Here is a 20,223-nt window from a genome sequence, read left to right as displayed (position 1 = left end):
TAGGGAAATGAATTTTTCAGGTAGGCACATTGTCATCCTCCTTCAAAAAAAGATGGGCCACATCCGAGGTAGAGATTGTAGAGGATACCTTTTCTGGAGTAGTAATACTTCAGCAGTCTGAGGAGCCTAAATCCAAGATTTTGAGTTCAGAATTTGGTGCCATTTTTCCCTTTGAGGCAATTAACATTCAGAAAGTAGTAGTGGAGAGAGGCTGAGAAGCTAGCCAGAGTTTTCAACTGCCTCAAGGGGAGTGGGTGTGGGATTGGGTGGGTAAAAATTTTGAGTTCAGGACCTAAGGAAAAAAGATTTTAAGTTGGAACTGGGTTATACCCTGGAAGTAACTTTTAATTATTCTCCGATTGGATTAAGGTGGTCTGTCCCTAATCTAAATGACTACCAATATGTCACACCTCCCAATATTCACAATCTTGTGTAGTTCCTTCCCACACTGACGCTAAGCTTGGCCATGTGACTTGCTTTGGCCAGTGACACATTAGTAAGCATGATAAAAGTAAAGGCTTGCACATTGAGGCTTGTCTTTTTGGAATGTCCCCTCTTGCAATCCTAAGATTATGATGCTGTGAGGAAGCCTAAATTAGCCATATGGAGAAGCCATGTAGAGAAAAACCAAGGTATATAGCTAACAGACTTCTTTCTGTTCCAGCATCCTTAGCTTGTGGCTTCCATCTCCATATTTTCCACATCATGTTCACATTCATTTTTGTCATGAAACTCCATCTCCATCCTCAAGTCCCAAGACTTATGACCCTAGTTAAGCCATTCCAGCCAGGCCCCATTATGCCCACACTAATTGAAGCCCCAGACATCATGGAGCAGAAATGAACCACCTGTACTATGTCCTGACTGAATTCCTGTGCCAGAGAATTCAGAATCATGAGCAAATAAAAGAGCCATTGTTTTAAGTCATTATATTTTGAGGGTGGTTTGAACACAGCAATAAACAACTGAAGTACTACTAAAAGCATAAAGAATCTATAACAACCTAACTGTTAGAAGGGAGTGGAATTAAAAATAATCTACAAGAAGGCACAAAAGGACAGAAAAGAAACAGAACAAACGAGAAAAATAGAAAGCCAAGAGTAATATGGTAAATTCAAATATGAGCTTCTAGGCAATTCTTTGCATGAGTAGACACAGGCCAAGATCTGTCTCAGTAAGCTTTTAAATGTAAAGATCTTCATCTTTTACCTATTGTCCTCTGAATTCCGACCGTATCATTCTCACCTTAGTTTAATGGCCCTGCCTTGATGCAATTTGAAATAAGCTGCTGAGGAGATAACACCCTTAATCTATTCATTGCTAGTGTGCTTACCCAGTCTGGTTTAGAACAGTTTAATAAAGGCTTAGAATCATAATGTCTATGATTATTACCTCTTAACTCCTAGTTTTACTGACTTCCATGTCTGGAATTACCAGCACTTTTGTTTTTTCATATATACGGATTATATGAACTAAATGTAGTTTCTTCCTTCACTACTGAAAATCTATTCAATATATGGAGTTACACTTTAAAGTATTTTACAACCCAGAAAATATGGCCATTCCGTATGTGCTGTGTATTTCAGAGGTGCTCTGCAAGCTCCATGAGAACAGGCATGAAGTCCAGGCTACATGATTGGTACGTAATAGACGCTCTGAGAGACATTTGCTGAATGAATAAATTAGTCACTACGGCGTTTGTGGGCTTTAAAACACAAGTAAATGCGCTTCTATCGTCAAAACCTCAGAGCTAGGTTCCCCTTCTGCAAGGTGGCGTAGAAGGCCCACGAAACAGTCGGCTGCCGCAGGTGCGCAGCCCGTCCGGCTTGTTCCGCGCGGGGCAGGCGACCTCGTCTGGTGGCAGTGGCGGAGGCAGCCGTTTGCTTCCTCACAGGATGCGTCGACATCAGAGGCTGGAGGCATCTGGGGAGGAGGCAAATAAACAAAGCCAACTGCACCGAAACAGGTCGTTCCGTTTCACATCCTCTCTCGGATGCCTGGGTCTCCTCGGAACAAAGTGACCCACCATCTGTCCGCAGGCAGGTGGAGCCCGTCCCACGCGGCACACGCCTTCCTTTCTCACAGCCGCGTGGAGACGCGGACCCGCAGGGACACCGCCGGCGCGAGAAAGGACACGCCCCCTCGCGGGAATACAAGTCCACGGCACACAATCCGCGCACCTCCCCCCGAACGAACGCGCACGCGCGCGCAGGGGGCGGGTCTTCTTCTCGGCACCCACTGAGCGCCCGGCCTCCTCACCCCACCCCACCGCGCTCCGGCCGCCCAGGCTCCGCCTCCGCGACGGGCCGTCGGGAGGAGGCGACCGGAAGCCACTTAAAGCAGAGATCGAGGTGACAGGCGAGCTGGCTGGACTCGGAGCGCGATCGAGGCTTTCTGCGTTTGCGGCGGCGGAATGGCCCGTGCGCGGCTGGCCGCGTCGCCGCTCTGTGGTCCCTAGACGCCGGGGCCCGCCTTCGGCGCTGACCTCCGGCGCGGACACTGCTTTCGACTCGGTTCCTGTCGTCCGTTCTCTCAGGGTCCCTTTCAGGTAAAGGGCTCCGGGAGGGCACTGAGGGGCTGAGGGACCCTAGCGGGGAGTGCGAGCGCCGGCCTCGCGGCTCCGGCCCTCGCCGGCAGTGTGCCGGGGTCTCGCGGATCGGGTGATTGATTTTGAGACTGCCCTTTGTACCGAATTCACTCGGGTCCCGTCAGCATCAAGATGGAATTGGTTACACTTCTTAGGCACTTAGAGCCTCTGGCAGGTGTATACATCAGACCGAGGCGCCGAAGGAGTTAGCTGGGTTCGCCGGCGCCTGCCCCTTCCCTGTTCGTCAGGGTGGGGGCGCGTCTATGCGGCCTCCCCCGCGGGCCGACCCCGGGTACTCTGAGGCGCCGAGGAGCCCTTCCCAGACCCGGGGGAGGGCACGGCGGCTGCGGGAGTCTTCCGGCTACCCCGCGTTTCGGGCTGCAGCCGAGAAGTTTGGAAGCTGTTTTCACGTTAACTTTGAGAGCGCGCAAGTCTTCGTCTTCCTCCCCGCCGCCGCGGGAAGCGCTCGCGGCGTTTCCCCGGCGCTTCGCGGCTCAGTTCTGCGAGCCCCCAAGACCCGCTGGACGCTCTTCGGGAGGTGGGCTGAGGGGGTAAAGAAGAATTAAAGGGAGAAGGCGCTGCGAGTGGCCTCTGGGATGTAGGGAGGTCGGGGCGGGTCGTTGGTCCGAAGGAGGCTGGACAGGGGTTGGGGGGCGCCCAGGCGTCTGCTGAGGGGAAGGCGGGGGCGGGGACGCCCGGGAACACCCGGAATTGCAGAGCCGGGCGGCGCCTCAGCGGCGCTGCGCGGACTTGGCGCGGCCCGGGACCAGGAGCTGAGCAAACCGCCGCGGCCGGCAGGAGGCGTCGCTCGGACCCGGGCTCGGCGCCGGGGTGTCGCGCGGCGGCGGGCGGGCAGGCTTTGGAGCGGCGGTTTCTTCGGAAAGTGCATTCGGCCGGGAGTGATGGAGAACCCCGGCGTCACGAAGTGAGGGGTGTCGCGGTGTGTCGCCTGCCGCTGGAGACTGGAGGATGTGTCCTTCGCATCTTTATTTTCCTGTTATGAAAACTAATTGAGGAACTAGGTTCTAGTGGCTTGCCTCCTCCAGCCACTCCTCCGGTTCTCTGCTTCTTCCTCCCAGTTTTGTTTCCGAGTTTGATGAAGGGCAATAATAGGAAAAGTTGCGCCGGCGCTTGCGTGTGTACGCGCAGACACACATATAAATAAAATCGATTTAGTGTCTTTTTTACCTTGATTGAGTTTGATAGGAGTGGTTAGAGTGTGTGCGCGTGGGGAAAGCGCAGTCCGATTTGGTATGGTGGAGAGGGAATACCACAATCTGTGCCAATTGTGCCTTGAGGCAATAGCACCAAATGATGAATAATAACGCCTGGCTTGGCTGCTTTCCAGTTGATTTATGTCTCATGTCAGATCCCTTCTTCTTCGTGAAGCTTTCCCTAACCGTGCCAGCTCACAGTGAACTCTCCTTTTTCTGCCTTTTCTTTTTGTACTTACCATGTACATTTAACACTTTGTTATAAACTGTGCTTTGTATTTTACTTTTCTGAATGTGATGGACTTCTTACACATAGATTTATGACTCTCTCCAATTAGGTTTTTAATATTCACTTTTGATATGTGCTTTTCTTAACTAATTCAGCCGACAAAATATATGTGGAACACCAGCTATGTGCATTGTGGTAGCTAGGCACTTTACTGGGCACCTAGGATGCATATTTGATTAAGTCATGGGACCTTGCGTCACAGATCTCTTTCAGTTTATTGGACAAGAGAGAAGAGGATTAATTGCTCATCACCATTTCTTTCTCACCTGGCACAATCTCAGTAAATGTTTTCAAATTTCAGTTTTTTTCAAGGGGTCTGATTCTTGGAAGAAAGGACTTTTTTTGTCTCTTTCGGTAGTTGATTAGGAATCTGAAATTTGGTGTGTGTTTTATATTGTTGTTTTATTTTTCTATAATATGCCTTCATTTGCCCTTTAAAAATGTATATGTGTAACTTTTCTGAGGATGAGAACTAGGAGGCTTTTTCTGTGTTACCAAGTTGTGCTTGTCTTCTGACACTGTGCAGTGGTTGTTGCTGATGGGGCTTCGTTACTAAACACACCGTTATATTCTATCAGTAATGGTAATGTTTTTGGGGGTTGCAAAAGTAGACTCAACATTCTTGGGTAGTATATTAGAACTTTCTGAATATAGAAATGCTTAACAAACTCCTGGCTTTCTCCCATATAATATTTCATTTGAGAGCCCCTGTTGCTTGTGTATATTCTTATACCCTTAAATTCACTCACTGTTTAAGTTTGAAGTTTATCTCTCATTTGATGAACTTTTAAACTTTTTGTCAACTCATGAGATAGGTGATACATCAACAACTATGAAGAGAACCGCAAAGCTGAGGGGAAGTGTGGTTTCCCTGCTGTCATCATCTAGACACAGTTATTTCTACCTCCCATTTCCCACCCCACTCTAGCCTTATAGTAAAAATTCATAACCTGGCAGAATTTCAAACTGTTGTGTATTCAGCCCACAAATGCATGCCAATGGCCTATTGAAAGACTCTTCTACTTTTACCTGCTGTGTGCTTTTGAATAGCCTTGGGTACTTTGGAGCCTTAATTTCTCAATAAAATTTAACATTGGCCTGTAAAAACTAAACATAGTATAAGAGGAATGGTTTCAGGGAATTAGGACAAAAACAAAACATTTTAGTGAATGAATGAAATCCAGTTGCTGTCAGTTTGTAAATGATCATCTTCCTTCCTTTCCTTGTAGAATTTTTAGACTCTGAGGAGCAGTTGGAACTAATCCACATCATGGAAATGGAAACCACCGAACCTGAGCCAGACTGTGTAGTGCAGCCTCCCTCTCCTCCTGATAACTTTTCATGCCAAATGAGACTCTCTGAGAAGATCACTCCATTGAAGACTTGTTTTAAGAAAAAGGATCAGAAAAGATTGGGAACTGGAACCCTGAGGTCTTTGAGGCCAATATTAAACACTCTTCTAGAATCTGGCTCACTTGATGGGGTTTTTAGATCTAGGAACCAGAGTACAGATGAGAACAGCTTACATGAACCTATGATGAAGAAAGCCATGGAAATCAATTCATCATGCCCACCAGCAGAAAATAATATGTCTGTTCTGATACCTGACAGGACAAATGTTGGGGACCAGATACCGGAAGCCCATCCTTCCACTGAAGCTCCAGAACAAGTGGTTCCAATCCAAGATCACAGCTTTCCATCAGAAACCCTTAGTGGGACGGTGGCAGATTCTACAGCAGGTCACTTCCAGACTGATCTCTTGCACCCAGTTTCAAGTGATGTTCCTACTAGTCCTGACTGCTTAGACAAAGTCATAGATTATGTTCCAGGCATTTTCCAAGAAAACAGTTTTACAATCCAATACATTTTGGACACCAGTGATAAATTGAGTACTGAGCTCTTCCAGGACAAAAGTGAAGAGGCTTCCCTCGACCTCGTGTTTGAGCTGGTGAACCAATTGCAGTACCACACTCACCAAGAGAACGGAATTGAAATTTGCATGGACTTTCTGCAGGGCACTTGTATTTATGGCAGGGATTGTTTGAAGCACCACACCGTCTTGCCATATCATTGGCAGATCAAAAGGACAACTACTCAAAAGTGGCAGAGTGTATTCAATGATTCTCAGGAGCACTTGGAAAGATTTTACTGTAACCCAGAAAATGATAGAATGAGAATGAAGTATGGGTATGTATTTATAACAATTTGTAGAACTGTTGTTAAATGCTATAGAGAAGGTAAAGAAGCCTAAAAGCTTAGTAGGGTGGTTTCTTTCAGTAGTAACAGGTTTTCTTTTTTTCCACTATTATTCTTTTGACTATGCTATCCTGATTTTTCATGGTGAGTGAATGCAGGCTATTAACTCAACCAGACAATGAAGGTTTTATGATTTGAACAATTCATATGTCACTCAGTTCAACGTGCGTGTGACTGAGAAGTTGCACATACATTAAATATTGTGAATTAAATGCTGTTTTAATCACCCAAGAAAAGCTGGCTTTTGAAAGAAAGTCTGGTGAATCTTACTGTAACATAAATAATGAACACCTAATTTGTTTCATTTTAAAGCTCTGCACATTGAATAGCTGTTATTTTTAAAGAAGAATAGTATTGTCGAGAGATGTTTGTGGTCCTCTTCATTTCGAATGGTATAAACATCTTTTCTGTGAGTGATTCAGAAGTTCCTCCCATACTTCTGGATCTTTTTATTAGTTTCCTTGGAGCTTTTCTCCATTAAGTTTATATTATAGATAAAATAAACTTTTCCACAATTTAGAATACTTTTTTTTTTGACTTGAAAGAGTCCTTTAACAATCAGTGAAGGGATGAATTTATGTTAAGGTATGTTTATTACTCAAACAATTATCCTTGAATTTTGGTATGCAAGATGTGTGTATACGTGTAACTCAGTTCTTTTAGTATGGATGTCTAAGCAGCATTCACTGGCAGGGAACTGGTATTTCTACATCTGAATTCTTCTTTAAAATTTAAAATGAAGAAAATGATAGTTGCCTGATGTAAAGTTGCTTGTGCAAAAATGGCTATATAATAAGCATTAATCTTTGCATCTGTAAGTTATTTCTCCTGTAGCATAGAAGGAGCTAAAGTGTGTGGTGTTAATAGCTATTTGTGTATGACCAAGAGTAAGGATTAAAATTAAAAGGGAGAGAAGAGCACTTCTGTCCATGCTGCCTGACTGGGGAGGCCATGAGGGCAACCTAACAGCTTCATAGCTAATGAATGGCCTGGTATAGTACTGAGATGCATGACCTATATTGGGGTGGGGAGAGGGGAGTGGAAATACACTGAATATACCATCCCAGAAGTCCAGGAGAAAACACTTCCTTAAGAGTCATCTTTGTTCACAGATATGTTGGTTTACACTACCCATGTATTTAGAGAGTCAGCAAATGGTGGCAGTAAACCATTTCCAAGTTGTCTGATTCTGATAGTTTTCATGTCAACCTTCTGAATTCTGACTGGTGCGAGAGCTTGTTCGTATTACAGAAATTGGTCTTTTTTTTTTTTTTTCCATTTATCTCGTTCCCCTTAAGTAATAGGTAAATGGTTGTCTTTTAATAATTTTAATATTTCAGTTATATAGTACAGAAATCCATGTGTCTTTTTAGCAACTTAATTATCATGAGACTTGAACTTTGCATTTTGTGTTTCAAAAGGGAAGTGTGGAACAAGAAGAGAAACAGTATAAAGCCCAAATTCAAAAGTATTACATAGAAGACCCTATGAGATAAAAGTAAGGTCATATCAGGAGTGTAGTTTTCCTGACTGTAAATGTATTATCTTAATAATATATTACATTCAAGATTCCACCTTGCTTTGGTAGTGAAAATCTTATAATACAGCTAAGTACTTTTTTTTTTTTTTTTGAGACGGAGTCTCTCTCTATCGCCCAGGCTGGAGTGCAGTGGCCGGATCTCAGCTCACTGCAAGCTCCACCTCCCGGGTTTACGCCATTCTCCTGCCTCAGCCTCCCGAGTAGCTGGGACTACAGGCGCCCGCCACCTCGCCTGGCTAGTTTTTTGTATTTTTTTAGTAGAGACGGGGTTTCACGGTGTTAGCCAGGATGGTCTCGATCTCCTGACCTTGTGATCCACCCGTCTCGGCCTCCCAAAGTGCTGGGATTACAGGCTTGAGCCACCGCGCCCGGCCGCTAAGTACTTTTAACTTACTTTTTAAAACCAGCATTGGAAGAGAAAAATGTTTTTCCATTTTATCTTTAAAATCTTTTTAATAAAGTATTTTCCAAAATCTCTGTTGCCTATGAGCTAGCAATTCTAATTGCTATGTCAAGGGTAATTAATTTTATATATTCTCAAGCCACTCTAATCCTTCTATCTCCAGATTGCAAAATTCTGCAGAACAGTGGCTCCCACTTCACTCTCATGAAGCAAATTTCCAGTCTGCTGAGTACTTCAGCATCTTGGTACATTAAGTTTCTATCTGTTTGAATTGATCAGGAAGAAACTAGCAGGATTATTGGCCAACACATGACATTCTGTTACCATGAGAACAAGGCAAGACAATCATTTTGATCCTAGAAAATCCAGGACTTCTTAGGTCAGGAGCATATGGGTATTTTTTATCCTTTGGTAAGATTATTTTGCTTAAGAATAGACATAGATATAGGCCCATAAGCATGCATTATTGTATTATGAGGTAGTTGCAATGGGTGCTTGATTTCCAAATCATTTTTAATGAAGTAAACTAATGTTTATCTGACACTTGGGAGAAGAAAAGTATAAGTGAATTATTATAATTATCATTGCTCCTACTACATTGTTAGTGGTAATAAGTGGTCCTATCCTGGGAAAATAGCAAAAAGTGTTACCTGTTAAATTACTAGTAAAGTGAAGTTCTCTGAAGATTACAGGAAGAAATGTTGTAATATAGTAGATAGCTAAGTGTCAAAAATTAGGCTTTTGGGAAGTTGACCTGTGGTCATTGCAACCTGGTTTTCCTTGTATTCTAAAGCGATGTTGTGTTTCCTGGCAACAAGATGCAGATAACGGCATGTTGAGCCTTGCTGAGAGATTCACAAACAAGCTGAAGCAGCCCAGGTTCACATGGTTACCACATTATTTGGCTAAAGCTATTAATCTCTGTGGTCAGGCCTGTAAAGCTGGTCTATCTGTGCAGATTGCACATAACCAGGAAGTGTGTGTTCAGCTGTGTATATGTCCAAGTTGGAACCAGCAGTCTTTGGATTCAGAAATAATGAATAATGAATGGCCGTTGTTTATCCCACTGTTTTCAGTAGTTTATATGGTTTGGTAAATCATTATATTCTGTATCCATAACATCTTCATTGTGTGATACTTGGGGAAAGTTCATAGTTCTGGGTCTCTAGCAGAGACGAAAGTTCATAGTTTCAAACTGCACAGATAAAAATATTTTTGTTTAGCTTTGCAAATGTATTGGATTTAATACCTAAATCTAAATTAGATGAATAGTGTTCATTTTATTCTCAGGAATGAAATTGGAAAGGAAGTTTAACTAGATAAATCACAGGACCTTTCCAACTTTTTAGTCAAGATGCTTAGATACTAAAAGCACATTAAGAAAGGATTTCAATAATACATGCTTATTTATTCCTTGTAATGAAATTATGATGTAATCCCACTTTGCTTTCTCATTCTGCTTTTGTACATCTACAAACGTTCATTGCCAACATCAACTGCATACTAGTGTGTATGAACTTCCCAGATATAGATGCTGAGGCTTCTTTTTTGCACACGAGATGAGCCTTGGAGAATTTCCAAATTCCAAATATACAGTTGAGAAACAACATTGAGTGTTGTGTTTTAGATTAAGAAAGCACAGTCTCGAACAGTGTAGGCACTCATCCTTAGTAGACGATGACATTGGATGGCAGAATTAAGCAGTTTTAAAAGAGCCTTGCACACTGTGGAGTACTGTTGTGGATAATTGAAATTATGGAGGTTGTGCAAATCTCTCTTTAGCAAACAAGATCACCACTAGTTTCATATTACATTCATTTTAAATTGAGCCAGAACAATTTTCTAGTTATTTCCACCTATCAAGAAGGGACACACTGCAAACCTTATTTTGGAGGCTACCTGCAGGTGCACATATGACCAGTGATTATTTCTAATTCTGAATTTATTGAAAGAGAGTGGAGGTGAAGAGGAAGAGGAAAGTTGCAAACCCTGAATCCATTATTAATTTTTTTCAGAGGACAGGGTTTTTTTCTTTTGGGATTAATGCTCACTGATAGGGAGTTTTAGTTGCTTTAAGACTTAAGGCTAGAGTGTTGTCATAGTTTTAGTTGCTGAGTGATTTTGATTGCTAATTGCCCTTAGAAATCTATTTTTAAAATCTGTCCAAGGGACAGTACCATTAGATGACTTCACAGAAACTTTATATAAAAGAGAAATGTATATTAATGATCATAAAAAGCATATACTGTTATAATCCCTATATGACTTGCATAGTGAATTAGCTAAACTAGGGCAAGCTCCTGAACTCTACTGGAGTAAATTAGCCAAGTTAGCTGTGGCGTGCACAGCTGTGATGATGTATGAACTAACTCATTATGTGTTATTGATAACACTGGAGAGAGGAGAACAGCTGAAACTTACTATGCCTTGTGACTTTTGGTAGTTCTTGAATATACACAGCTGGATGAGTTTAAATTTATTTTAAAAATTTCTGCCTAAGAGAAAGAGAGCTCCATAAGCAAGAACTGTGTTTGAAGTGACTTTCAAAATGTGTGCCTTGTGCTTTAGGATAAAGCAATCCAATGAATTATTTTTTGTACTTCTTTATGCTACTATTTACATATGAAATACAACTAATTGGCTTCTATCTATACTAATCCAGAGAAGTTACTGGATCTGTGTAGAGCTATCATGGGAATCAATAGCAATCATTTATTCCCTTTTTGGTTTTTCATCAACAAGCAAATTAGACTTTTTGAAGCAGCTGCCACCTGGCTTCAGGTTGGGGTCATTCTTTTCCTGATGTATTTATGGTAATGAAAATGAACCTTGTCAAAAAGATTTGTAACTTTTAAATCAGACAGTTGGAGGAAATAGCTTATAAGGTTATGTGGCATAACCTAAAAATAATTGCATGATACATTATGTATTTTATCATTGAGTTAAATCCAAAGCTCTTACTTTTTATTGTAAGTAAGAAAAAAGGGAATACGAGTTGAATATCTCTTACCCAAAATTCTTGGGGACCAGAGTGTTTCAGATTTTGGATTTTGGAATATTTGCGTAATGCCCCGGTTAAGCATCTGAAATCCAAAATGCCCCAGTGAGCATTTGGGTATCATCTTGGTGCTCAGAAAGTTTTGGGTTTGAAACATTTCCGATTTTCAGATTTGGGGTGCTCAATTTATAGTAGTAACTCCATTCAGCATTTAAAACTTCATTTTGCACATAATGGGCATGAAAAAAAAATGCTACTTTTGACTGATAACTCTGTTGTGTCCCTGTAAATCTACTTTGTATTATACTAGAATTATCCTATTATACTAGAATTTCTAGATCATAGATTTACAATCTACTATAAAGCAAAGATAAACTTCATAAGTTCTTCTGTGTATTTCTAATCGTGGTCAGTGATCCTCAGTTTTATTCTGGGTTTGGGTGCTATTCCTAAAGGGTAAAGCAGTATGTAGTCCATGCAAACCTTGACTACTCAAGGAATGCTACAGAAATACAGCTATTTGAAATTATGACTTTCTTCCCATGGTTTCTTTTATTTTTATTTATCATCTCCTAATTTGAGACCACGAGATTCTGCATCCTTTGTCTGATGGTGATGATTCTGGATTGCATTTAAATTAGGACCTTAAGTCCTCTTGACCTTGGCCAACAACCTTTAATAATTATCAGTCTCCAATTTGTGAGTTGCAGTTGTCTTTTTGTGGAAGGAAAACTTAGTACATGTGTATATCATTTTTTGCAAAGGAAAAAACATTTCAAATTGCAAGATAATTATTTTGGCACAACTTGTATGGCTAGTTCAAATTGGACACTGTCAAAGTTTTGAAAGAAACTCACTTTGTAAAAGTAGTAGAGTTTCCCTTTTATAATAAGATTGGGGTCTTAAGGTAAAGTGAATTCGAAAGATTTTTTATCTTTGAAAAAGACCACAGTGCTGAAGGTTAAGCCATTTTCCCTTTCATTCTGGGTTTGAAATAGGTGATAGCCTGAGATCTTGGTTTTACCTCTACTTTGCAACACCTTAAACATAAACTGTACAAGGAATAAAATGCTTCTGAAGTTCACCATTTCTGGGAGCAAACAAGCTACATTTTAGATGTGAAGGATTTTTTTTTTTTTTTTTTTTTTTTTAAAGACAGAGTTTCACCCTTGTTGCCCAGGCTGGAGTGCAGTTGCACCATCTCAGCTCCCGCAACCTCTGCCTCCTGGGTTCAAGCGATTCTCCTGCTTCAGCCATCCTGAGCAGCTGGGATTACAGGCATGTGTGTCCATGTCTGGCTAATTTTGTATTTTTAGTAGAGACGGGATTTCTCCATATTGGTCAGGCTGGTCTTGAACTCCCGACCTCAGATGATCTGCCTGCCTCGGCCTCCCAAAGTGCTGGGATTACAGGCGTGAGCCACCGCGCCCGGCTGATGTGAAGGAATTTCTTTAACAAAACTAAATAGGGCTTATTTTTATATTTATAGATTGTTTATGACAGTGCTTTCTAGGGACTGAAAATTATACCATATACAGACTCACCCCAATTTAAAATTTCTTCCTTCAAACATTAAACCTAATCCACCCCAATCCCTGACACAGTAACTGAAAGCTTCAGATTTTTAATATAGATAATTCCTTGTTAATAGGGAATTTGAAATTACAAGTGATATGTTCTGAAATACGTTTTTGAAAATTAAGGATTTTATGTACAATAAATTCTGTTTGTAAAGATTTATATTCAATCTGTGAAGAGGACAGTATTGCAGACTTGAGCTAAATATAATCAATTCTGTGATTAGGAACTCAAATTTTAGAAGTTGATGACATTAATAAACTTCTAATTGTCATTTGTGAAACTTCCAATTTTCCTTGCTGACTTAGCTAGTTACTGTTACTAAGGCAAGCATAGAAGAGAGTTAACTAAGCATTCCTATTTGCGTTTCCACACAACAAAATGTATCTGTCTCCTGGATCTTTCTCTGCTCTGTGCTGTTTACTTACTGGTAACACCCACTTGACAAGTAAAGAACCTTTGCATGGTCATCACAATGAAAGGATAAGTTCTTACAAGAGTGAGAATGCTAGAGCAACTATTCCTTTTCACCTTCTACAGAAACCAGTGACTTTCGAGTATGTGTACCACAAAAAGTTGTGTAAGGAGTGTGTTGAGAATCTCCCATGACTAAGTTGTCTGAGGAAGAGTTCAGTAAATTTGTATTCTTTATGCAAATAGAAGTCCTCTGTTTTGGTGCTATTGCCTCTGAGTATAAGGAAGGATTTGTGAATAATATGTTGAAACATAGTACTTCTTGTAATGATTAGAAAATATGTTTAGGCTACACTTACAAGAATTTCTCTTTATTACATTAGCTTTTTTTTTCTTTTTGAACTAATTTGGAGAATTCTTAAATTGTCCCACTTATATAGCCAAAGAGTTTGGATGATCATCTTTGTCTAATTTTTCACCAGCATTTGAATGGCAAGGGTGGGGATCAAAGGGTGAACTTTGCTTGCTGTAATGCATGTGCTTTCAGAATCTTGCATCTACCCTGTGATCTTCACACTTCCTGCAGCTGATCAAGGTGTATAGAGGGCAAACAGCACAAAATACTCTAAATAATTTCCTGCTGTGGTTGGTCTTTGGTTTCTGACTGTCACCTGGCTTAGCTCTTTCATTTCCAGGCATTTAGAGAGTAAAAATTAGCACAGGATAAACACTGGGTTTGCCTTCTAAGGTTTAATTACATCCTAATAAAAGAAAGACATCCCCAACAGAGTCAGGGCAAAGTATGTGAAACAGAAGGACCTTTGCTTGCTTGCTTTCTGACATTTGGATTATCCAAATGCTGGCGGGCATCAGAAGCATTATGTAAAGTGTTTTACAAATTTGTTACTCAGAAATAATTTCGACTCTCTTAACTGATAAAATTGAATCTATCACAGAAACTTGGCTTTGTAGAATCCAACTCCCTCAGAAAAAGTTACCAATTTAAGACTATGTTGAAAGGTTTTGTTATAGCTTATAAAACCTAGACAATAAAAAGACTCTCTGTCTTTTCTATAGGAAGTCTTTTTCTCCAGCAATTTGTTTAAAGAACTATCAGAGTGATGAATTCTCTATATATAGTTTGCTTGTATGCATTCAAATCTCTAGTCTCCTGAAAGCTGTTTACTCATCTCTGGGTTGTTAGCATCAAATACGTAGTAAGTCACCAATGAGTATATTTCTGATTCTTTCATTGATCAGTTAGTTCATCTGGACTAATTGGGGAAAAAGCCAAAGCTAAATAATAGAAAATTCTGAATAAAAACCTTTTTATGGGAATCATTTGTAATTTAAAAGTCAAAGCAGAAATAAATTAAGCTAATAGTTTATATCTTACTAGGCATTATTAGAAAATATTTTTGTGATAACTATAACTCGTATTTATGTGTAAATGAGTGCTGAATTGAGGTATTTGAAAGCAACTTATTTTTAAGTAATTTTATCATTTACATATAGTATTATATTTATGTAGAAAAAAATTATAAACACATTTATTTTATTCCTTTTTAAGGGATGTCAAATTCTATATTTAAAAAATTGAATTAACCACTATTTGTGCCTTGAATACATGGGAGACATTTTTTATTGTTTACTTTGAGATTAGATAGAAACCTCAATTTTAAAAATATTTTTCTTAACAGAGGGGATATCTACTCCTCTTTATAAAAATCAGTGATTGCATAATGTAAGGTAGTATAAGGCATGCTACCAATTTTAAAAAACTAACCTGTGCCTTCTATCCCAGCTGTTCTTACAGAAATTAAGTTTCACTTTCTCATCAGGCCATGGTTGCAAAGTATGTCTCACTTATAGTACCTTCTGTGATCTTAGGACATGTGACTGAACTTGAATAAAAGTTAAGGCTGTATGACATTTCTGGTACCTTCATGGTGCAAAATTTAATCCCACAGTACCATAAATAGATGGCAATGAGATCTTCTGATCTTATAAGTGTAATTTTTATTTATGAAAGATTTTATACTTATCCACATTTTATTGGAAAGTCTTTTTGTGTTCTTTGCTTTGATCTGTAGTTTTGTAATAGAAAACAAACAACAAAATAAGCCAGCATAACAATATTTTAGTAGGTTCTTTTCCTTAAGTAGATATTGTAATTTGCTTTTAGTGGTTGCGTTGGGGCCGGTGGACTTCATTGTGTGGTACTATTTATTAGGGGTTTAGCAAACATCTAGATGTATGCAAATGACCATGTCTTAGCATCAGTGTGTTTTGAGAATAAGCTGTGTTATGTTTGTTTAGTTCTCCACATGCTTTTGGAGAATGTATAATTAAAACGTTTAAAAACAGATTATCTTTTTTCATTTAGGAAACTTACCTGCCTCTCTTTCTTCTATCTCTTATCCTTTCTTTTTCATTTCACTGGGTTCACTTCTAGAATGACTTTTAAGACTACAGATGTCTAACAATTTATGAATCAGACATGAGGTTTGGCACACAGATAAATGTGATTTCAGACAGCATCCTTCCCACTAACTTGCTCCCTTCTTGGAAGCAGGAATTTCCAAGATGTCTCAGGAGATACCAAGGGAGCAGCAACGTAGAATTTTGCCTAATGATCACTTCTTCAAGAACTGATCCCGAGAAATACATTGTATCTTAAGGTGGGGAACACTTTTACCTACCCAAAAATCTTTTGAGGTATTTAGATAAATCCATGATCTGAGTTTTATGTTAATAGTTTTACAGTGTCATAGTGTGGTAATTAAGTATAGAATTTTAAACTCTGCGGCTGGGTGCAGTGGCTCACACCTGTAATCTTAACATTTTGGAAGGCTGAGGCAGAAGGATTGCTTGAGACCAGCCCGGGCAACATGGCAAAACCCCGTCTCTACAGAAAAATACAAAAATTAGCCGAGTGTGGTGGAGCGTGCCTATAGTCACAGCTACTGGGGATGCTGAGGTGGGAGGGTAGTTTAAGCAAGGGAGTTCAAGGTGGCAGTGAGCCTAGATGGCACTATTGCACTCCAGCCTAGGTGAGAGAAGGAGACCCTGTCTCAAAAAAAAAAAAAAAAAAAAAAAAAGTGAAAGAAAAATTTAACCTCTGGTGAGTGTTAAAAGATATTGCTTTGGATGTAAGCATTTATGAATAAATTTTATTGCCGCCCCCCACAACAGTCCTCTGCTACTTACTTATAGCAAAAATCTTAATTAGCGACAGAATAAATGACAGTTTTGCTTCTAAAGAAGAAAATTACAAATACATAGTTTTCTGAAGTTTAATAACTACACTGTTTTCACAAAATGTGTTGGTATTGTGTATGCCATGGCTTTGATTCTCATCACCTTGTAACATATTTGAAGGGATATAAGCTGCCAGATATTCCAGCATTGCTAAATGAGTCCTGGAAATATCAAAGCCAGGTATCAAAAGCCAGCTATATTTTGTTCGCCTGTGAAATTCTTTAGCAGCGGCAAACATATCCCATCTGTCATGCCTGTCTCAAGCCAGTAGCAGAACCTCAGTACTCTCCACATTGCATTTAATCTTTATCCTTGTATCATTATGACACTCCGTTTTGGGAGGTATTTTCACTTCACATCATAATAATAAAAGGGCACTACTAATTGTATATGGTGAGTCTTGCTGATTAAGGTATGTGTTAATTAGTTTGAGGTCACAGGCTTATCCTTGTAGAAACCAGTTAACTCTTACAGGCAGGAAGCCACGGTTCTGAAGTCTTACCGATCTGGTTAAAACTGTGCAGAGTAGGGTTCAGGAAACTTTGTATTTGGCATCAACCTATGCCAAAGTCTGAGTTCTATGTTTTATTTATATCACCTTCCCACTTAAACCTGCTGTACGTCTTGTAATTTGTCTCATTAATAGCACCGTTATCCAACCACCCAGACCAGAAACATGGGACACATCCTACTCTCTTTTCACTCTCTTCTGCCCCACATGTAATTATCCTTCATGCAGTTAAATTCTAACTCTTAAATACTTCAAATCATTCCTACATTGCCTCCTTAGTCCTCTTTCATCATATGTCTCATGTGCAGTTCTAATAACTATAGATGACTGTTCATAGAATAATATTGATAAATATTCTAATATTTAGCAGATGAATGGTTTTCTCTATCCACTGCCAAAAATAAATAAGTAAATCATTCTTCTATACCACTACAATTGGAGTGACCTTTGTAAAGGCAAGTCTGGACTTTGTTGAAAATTCACTGATGTTTCCTATTGCCCATAGAATCAAGACCTAACTTCTTAACACAGCAAACAAAGCGCTTCATTATCTGGCCCAAGCCAACTTATCCAGTCCAGTTTTATTCCTTATTTCTCATAGATACATATACTCTAACCTCCCACATGAACTGTGTGTGCCTCTTGCACACTATTCTTGTGTGCCTTGTTTGGTTAGCTTCTACACATGGAGTCACTCTGCATGTGGTGTCCTGCCTCCCCTTGTTTGCCTGGTAGCTGGACCTTGCTCACATTTTATCCACTCTGGGACAACTCCCTTGACCACCTTTTTTTTTTTTTTTTTGAGACGGAGTCTCGCTCTGTCGCCCAGGCTGGAGTGCAGTGGCCGGATCTCAGCTCACTGCAAGCTCCGCCTCCCGGGTTCACGCCATTCTCCTGCCTCAGCCTCCCGAGTAGCTGGGACTACAGGCGCCCACCAGGTCGCCTGGCTAGTTTTTTGTATTTTTAGTAGAGACGGGGTTTCACCATGTTAGCCAGGATGGTCTTGATCTCCTGACCTCGTGATCCGCCCGTCTCAGCCTCCCAAAGTGCTGGGATTACAGGCTTGAGCCACCGCGCCCGGCCTTGACCACCTTTCTTGACACCTTTCCCAGCAGAGGTAGGCCATCTGCTTCTGACCACCTTTGTGCCACATTTCCCACTATGCCACAGGGTTTCCTTTCCCCACTCAGTTGGTGCTCTTTGTCATTTTGCCTTTTTCATTTTTTTGTGACCAAAGCAGAGCCCAGTACCAAATTAATGTGTCTACTTTAAATTACTTTGCTTTTTTTTGGTCTCATTTTCTTCTTGGTTACAAACACTTTATAAATAGAGAAACTGCCTAAAATGGTTACACTCTTTACTGAGCTCCCAAATGCATAAACCCAAGAGCTATTTATCTGAGAAAGAAGTTGTGTTCTTACTATTTTCTATTTCATTTAGCATCTTTTTCTTTTTTAGTTTTGGTTTGCATTCCAACTCTGTTTATTATTCATGTCATAGGTCCTTTTTACTTTCTCTTCAGGATCTTAAATACTAAGATATTAGTATACTTATTAAAGAAATGTGTGTGGCATGCTTTCTGACTTAGTGTGGGTGTTGGTGCTCTGTGCATTGGTAATGTATGTCGGAAAATGTTGGCTTAATTGGTATGTGTAGATATTTGTTGAATAAGAGGAGAACCATTGTTACAAAGCATCTAAATTATGAGAATGGGCGTCCTTTTCAGCATTTTAAATTAGTGTTGTATATGGATTTTTATAGCGGGATGTGTGGTGGTGTGTTGGTGAGACATGCAAAAACAGAATTTTTAATATTTCAGCGGTTCAATTTCATTCTTTCCTTAATAGCAAAAATCAGCAGTCTGTTCACAAGGTTTTGTTTTTTTCTGGTCCATGATAGTGCTGTATCTTAGATAAAAGAATACTGATGGATTTAGCCATGTGATACAAATAGCAAGATACAAATCCTCCTGTAGAGTGGCTATCACTCATACTCTTTTTTGGCCATCCCTCAGAGATGCCCTTAGGCCAGACGGAGTTTTCATCCACAAGGATTATTGCACCTTGCTTTTACAAAGATACCCTCAATCTCTAGCACTGGCTCTCTTGCTCAGTTTCCAACATCCTGTAATTACTGCTTTGATTCTAACTTATCTGCTCAATACTTTAAATTCCTAACCTTATATCTTAAGGCTCTGACACCCTGGACTTAAGCATCCTCAGTTCGTTGCCTGAAGTCTCTCACATCGCTTGTTTTACCCCCGTATAGGAATTTACAGGTTCCCATTTTCTCATCTCTCAGATACCCCTGTTTAGAAGGTCTCCTTTTCCAGCTACTTATACCAATCCTGTCTCCACTTGTCTTTCAAGAAGCAAAGTGCTTGGAGACCTCTTTTTCCTTGTTCTTACACACAGCTCTTTACTTACCAGTGATATTTCCTGTATTTAAACTGCTCCTAAGATTCTTTTTCTTGCAGAAAGTTATCTTGGATTGATAAAGTAAAACCTCTTAATTTTCCTGACGTTTATCCATTACTGGATGCCAATAACCACCTCCTCTTCCATATTGCTGCATGTTTATTCTTTGTCTCTTATTTCCTGAATGTACTTGCCACTGATGAATTTAGACAGGCAGATGTACTGCTTCTTTGGCTACATTTTGTTAGTTATTCCTCTCTTAACACTCCTGGAAGACAGGGACTATATCTGTTTAATTCTTTGTGTATTGCCCAGTAGATCCCACCATCACGATTACCACATATAGATGACTCGTAACTGCTTTCTGATAATAGGAAACAATAGTTTGGTAAGGAAGAATGTGGTGGCTGTTGAACATTTGGCATCCATATTGCACATATTTATGCTGATGCAGATTATGGAGGAAAAAATCTCTTGGCTTTAGATTTTTAAAGCATTCCCTGTTTAAGGGAGAGCAGGTGGTAAAATTAATCTCACAATAAGATAATTTAATGTTTTTCAAATTTGTGATTTTGTCTCTGTCAAGTTTAGAAAAAGCATATTGAAAATCAAATAGAGCTATAACAGTACTTTGATACATCAATCCAAAGAACAGTTGATTGTAGTAAATTAGGATTTGTCGTAGAAACGTCATAATGCCCAAAGGACTGACATGCACGAGAATGTAGCAAAAGCTGCAGTTGTAGATGTCTTTC

The 20,223-nt window shown here is 40.0% G+C and overlaps 1 protein-coding gene across 1 annotated transcript in view; it reads left to right on the top strand.

The window, feature by feature from the left end:
- Positions 1–2,237: 2,237 nt before the first annotated feature.
- The window catches only part of TIPARP (TCDD inducible poly(ADP-ribose) polymerase), a 33,125-nt gene continuing 15,139 nt past the window's right edge, over positions 2,238–20,223 (top strand). Inside the window, exons 1-2 of the mRNA XM_010365904.2 lie at positions 2,238–2,548; positions 5,320–6,277. Of these exons, the coding sequence (XP_010364206.1) occupies positions 5,361–6,277 (917 nt within the window). The 5' untranslated portion in view covers positions 2,238–2,548; positions 5,320–5,360. The remainder of the gene's footprint in view (positions 2,549–5,319; positions 6,278–20,223) is intronic.

This window comes from Rhinopithecus roxellana, chromosome 1 (genome assembly GCF_007565055.1).
Source record: "Rhinopithecus roxellana isolate Shanxi Qingling chromosome 1, ASM756505v1, whole genome shotgun sequence".
NCBI lineage: Eukaryota > Metazoa > Chordata > Mammalia > Primates > Cercopithecidae > Rhinopithecus > Rhinopithecus roxellana.
This window is presented reverse-complemented; position numbering and strand designations above follow the sequence as displayed.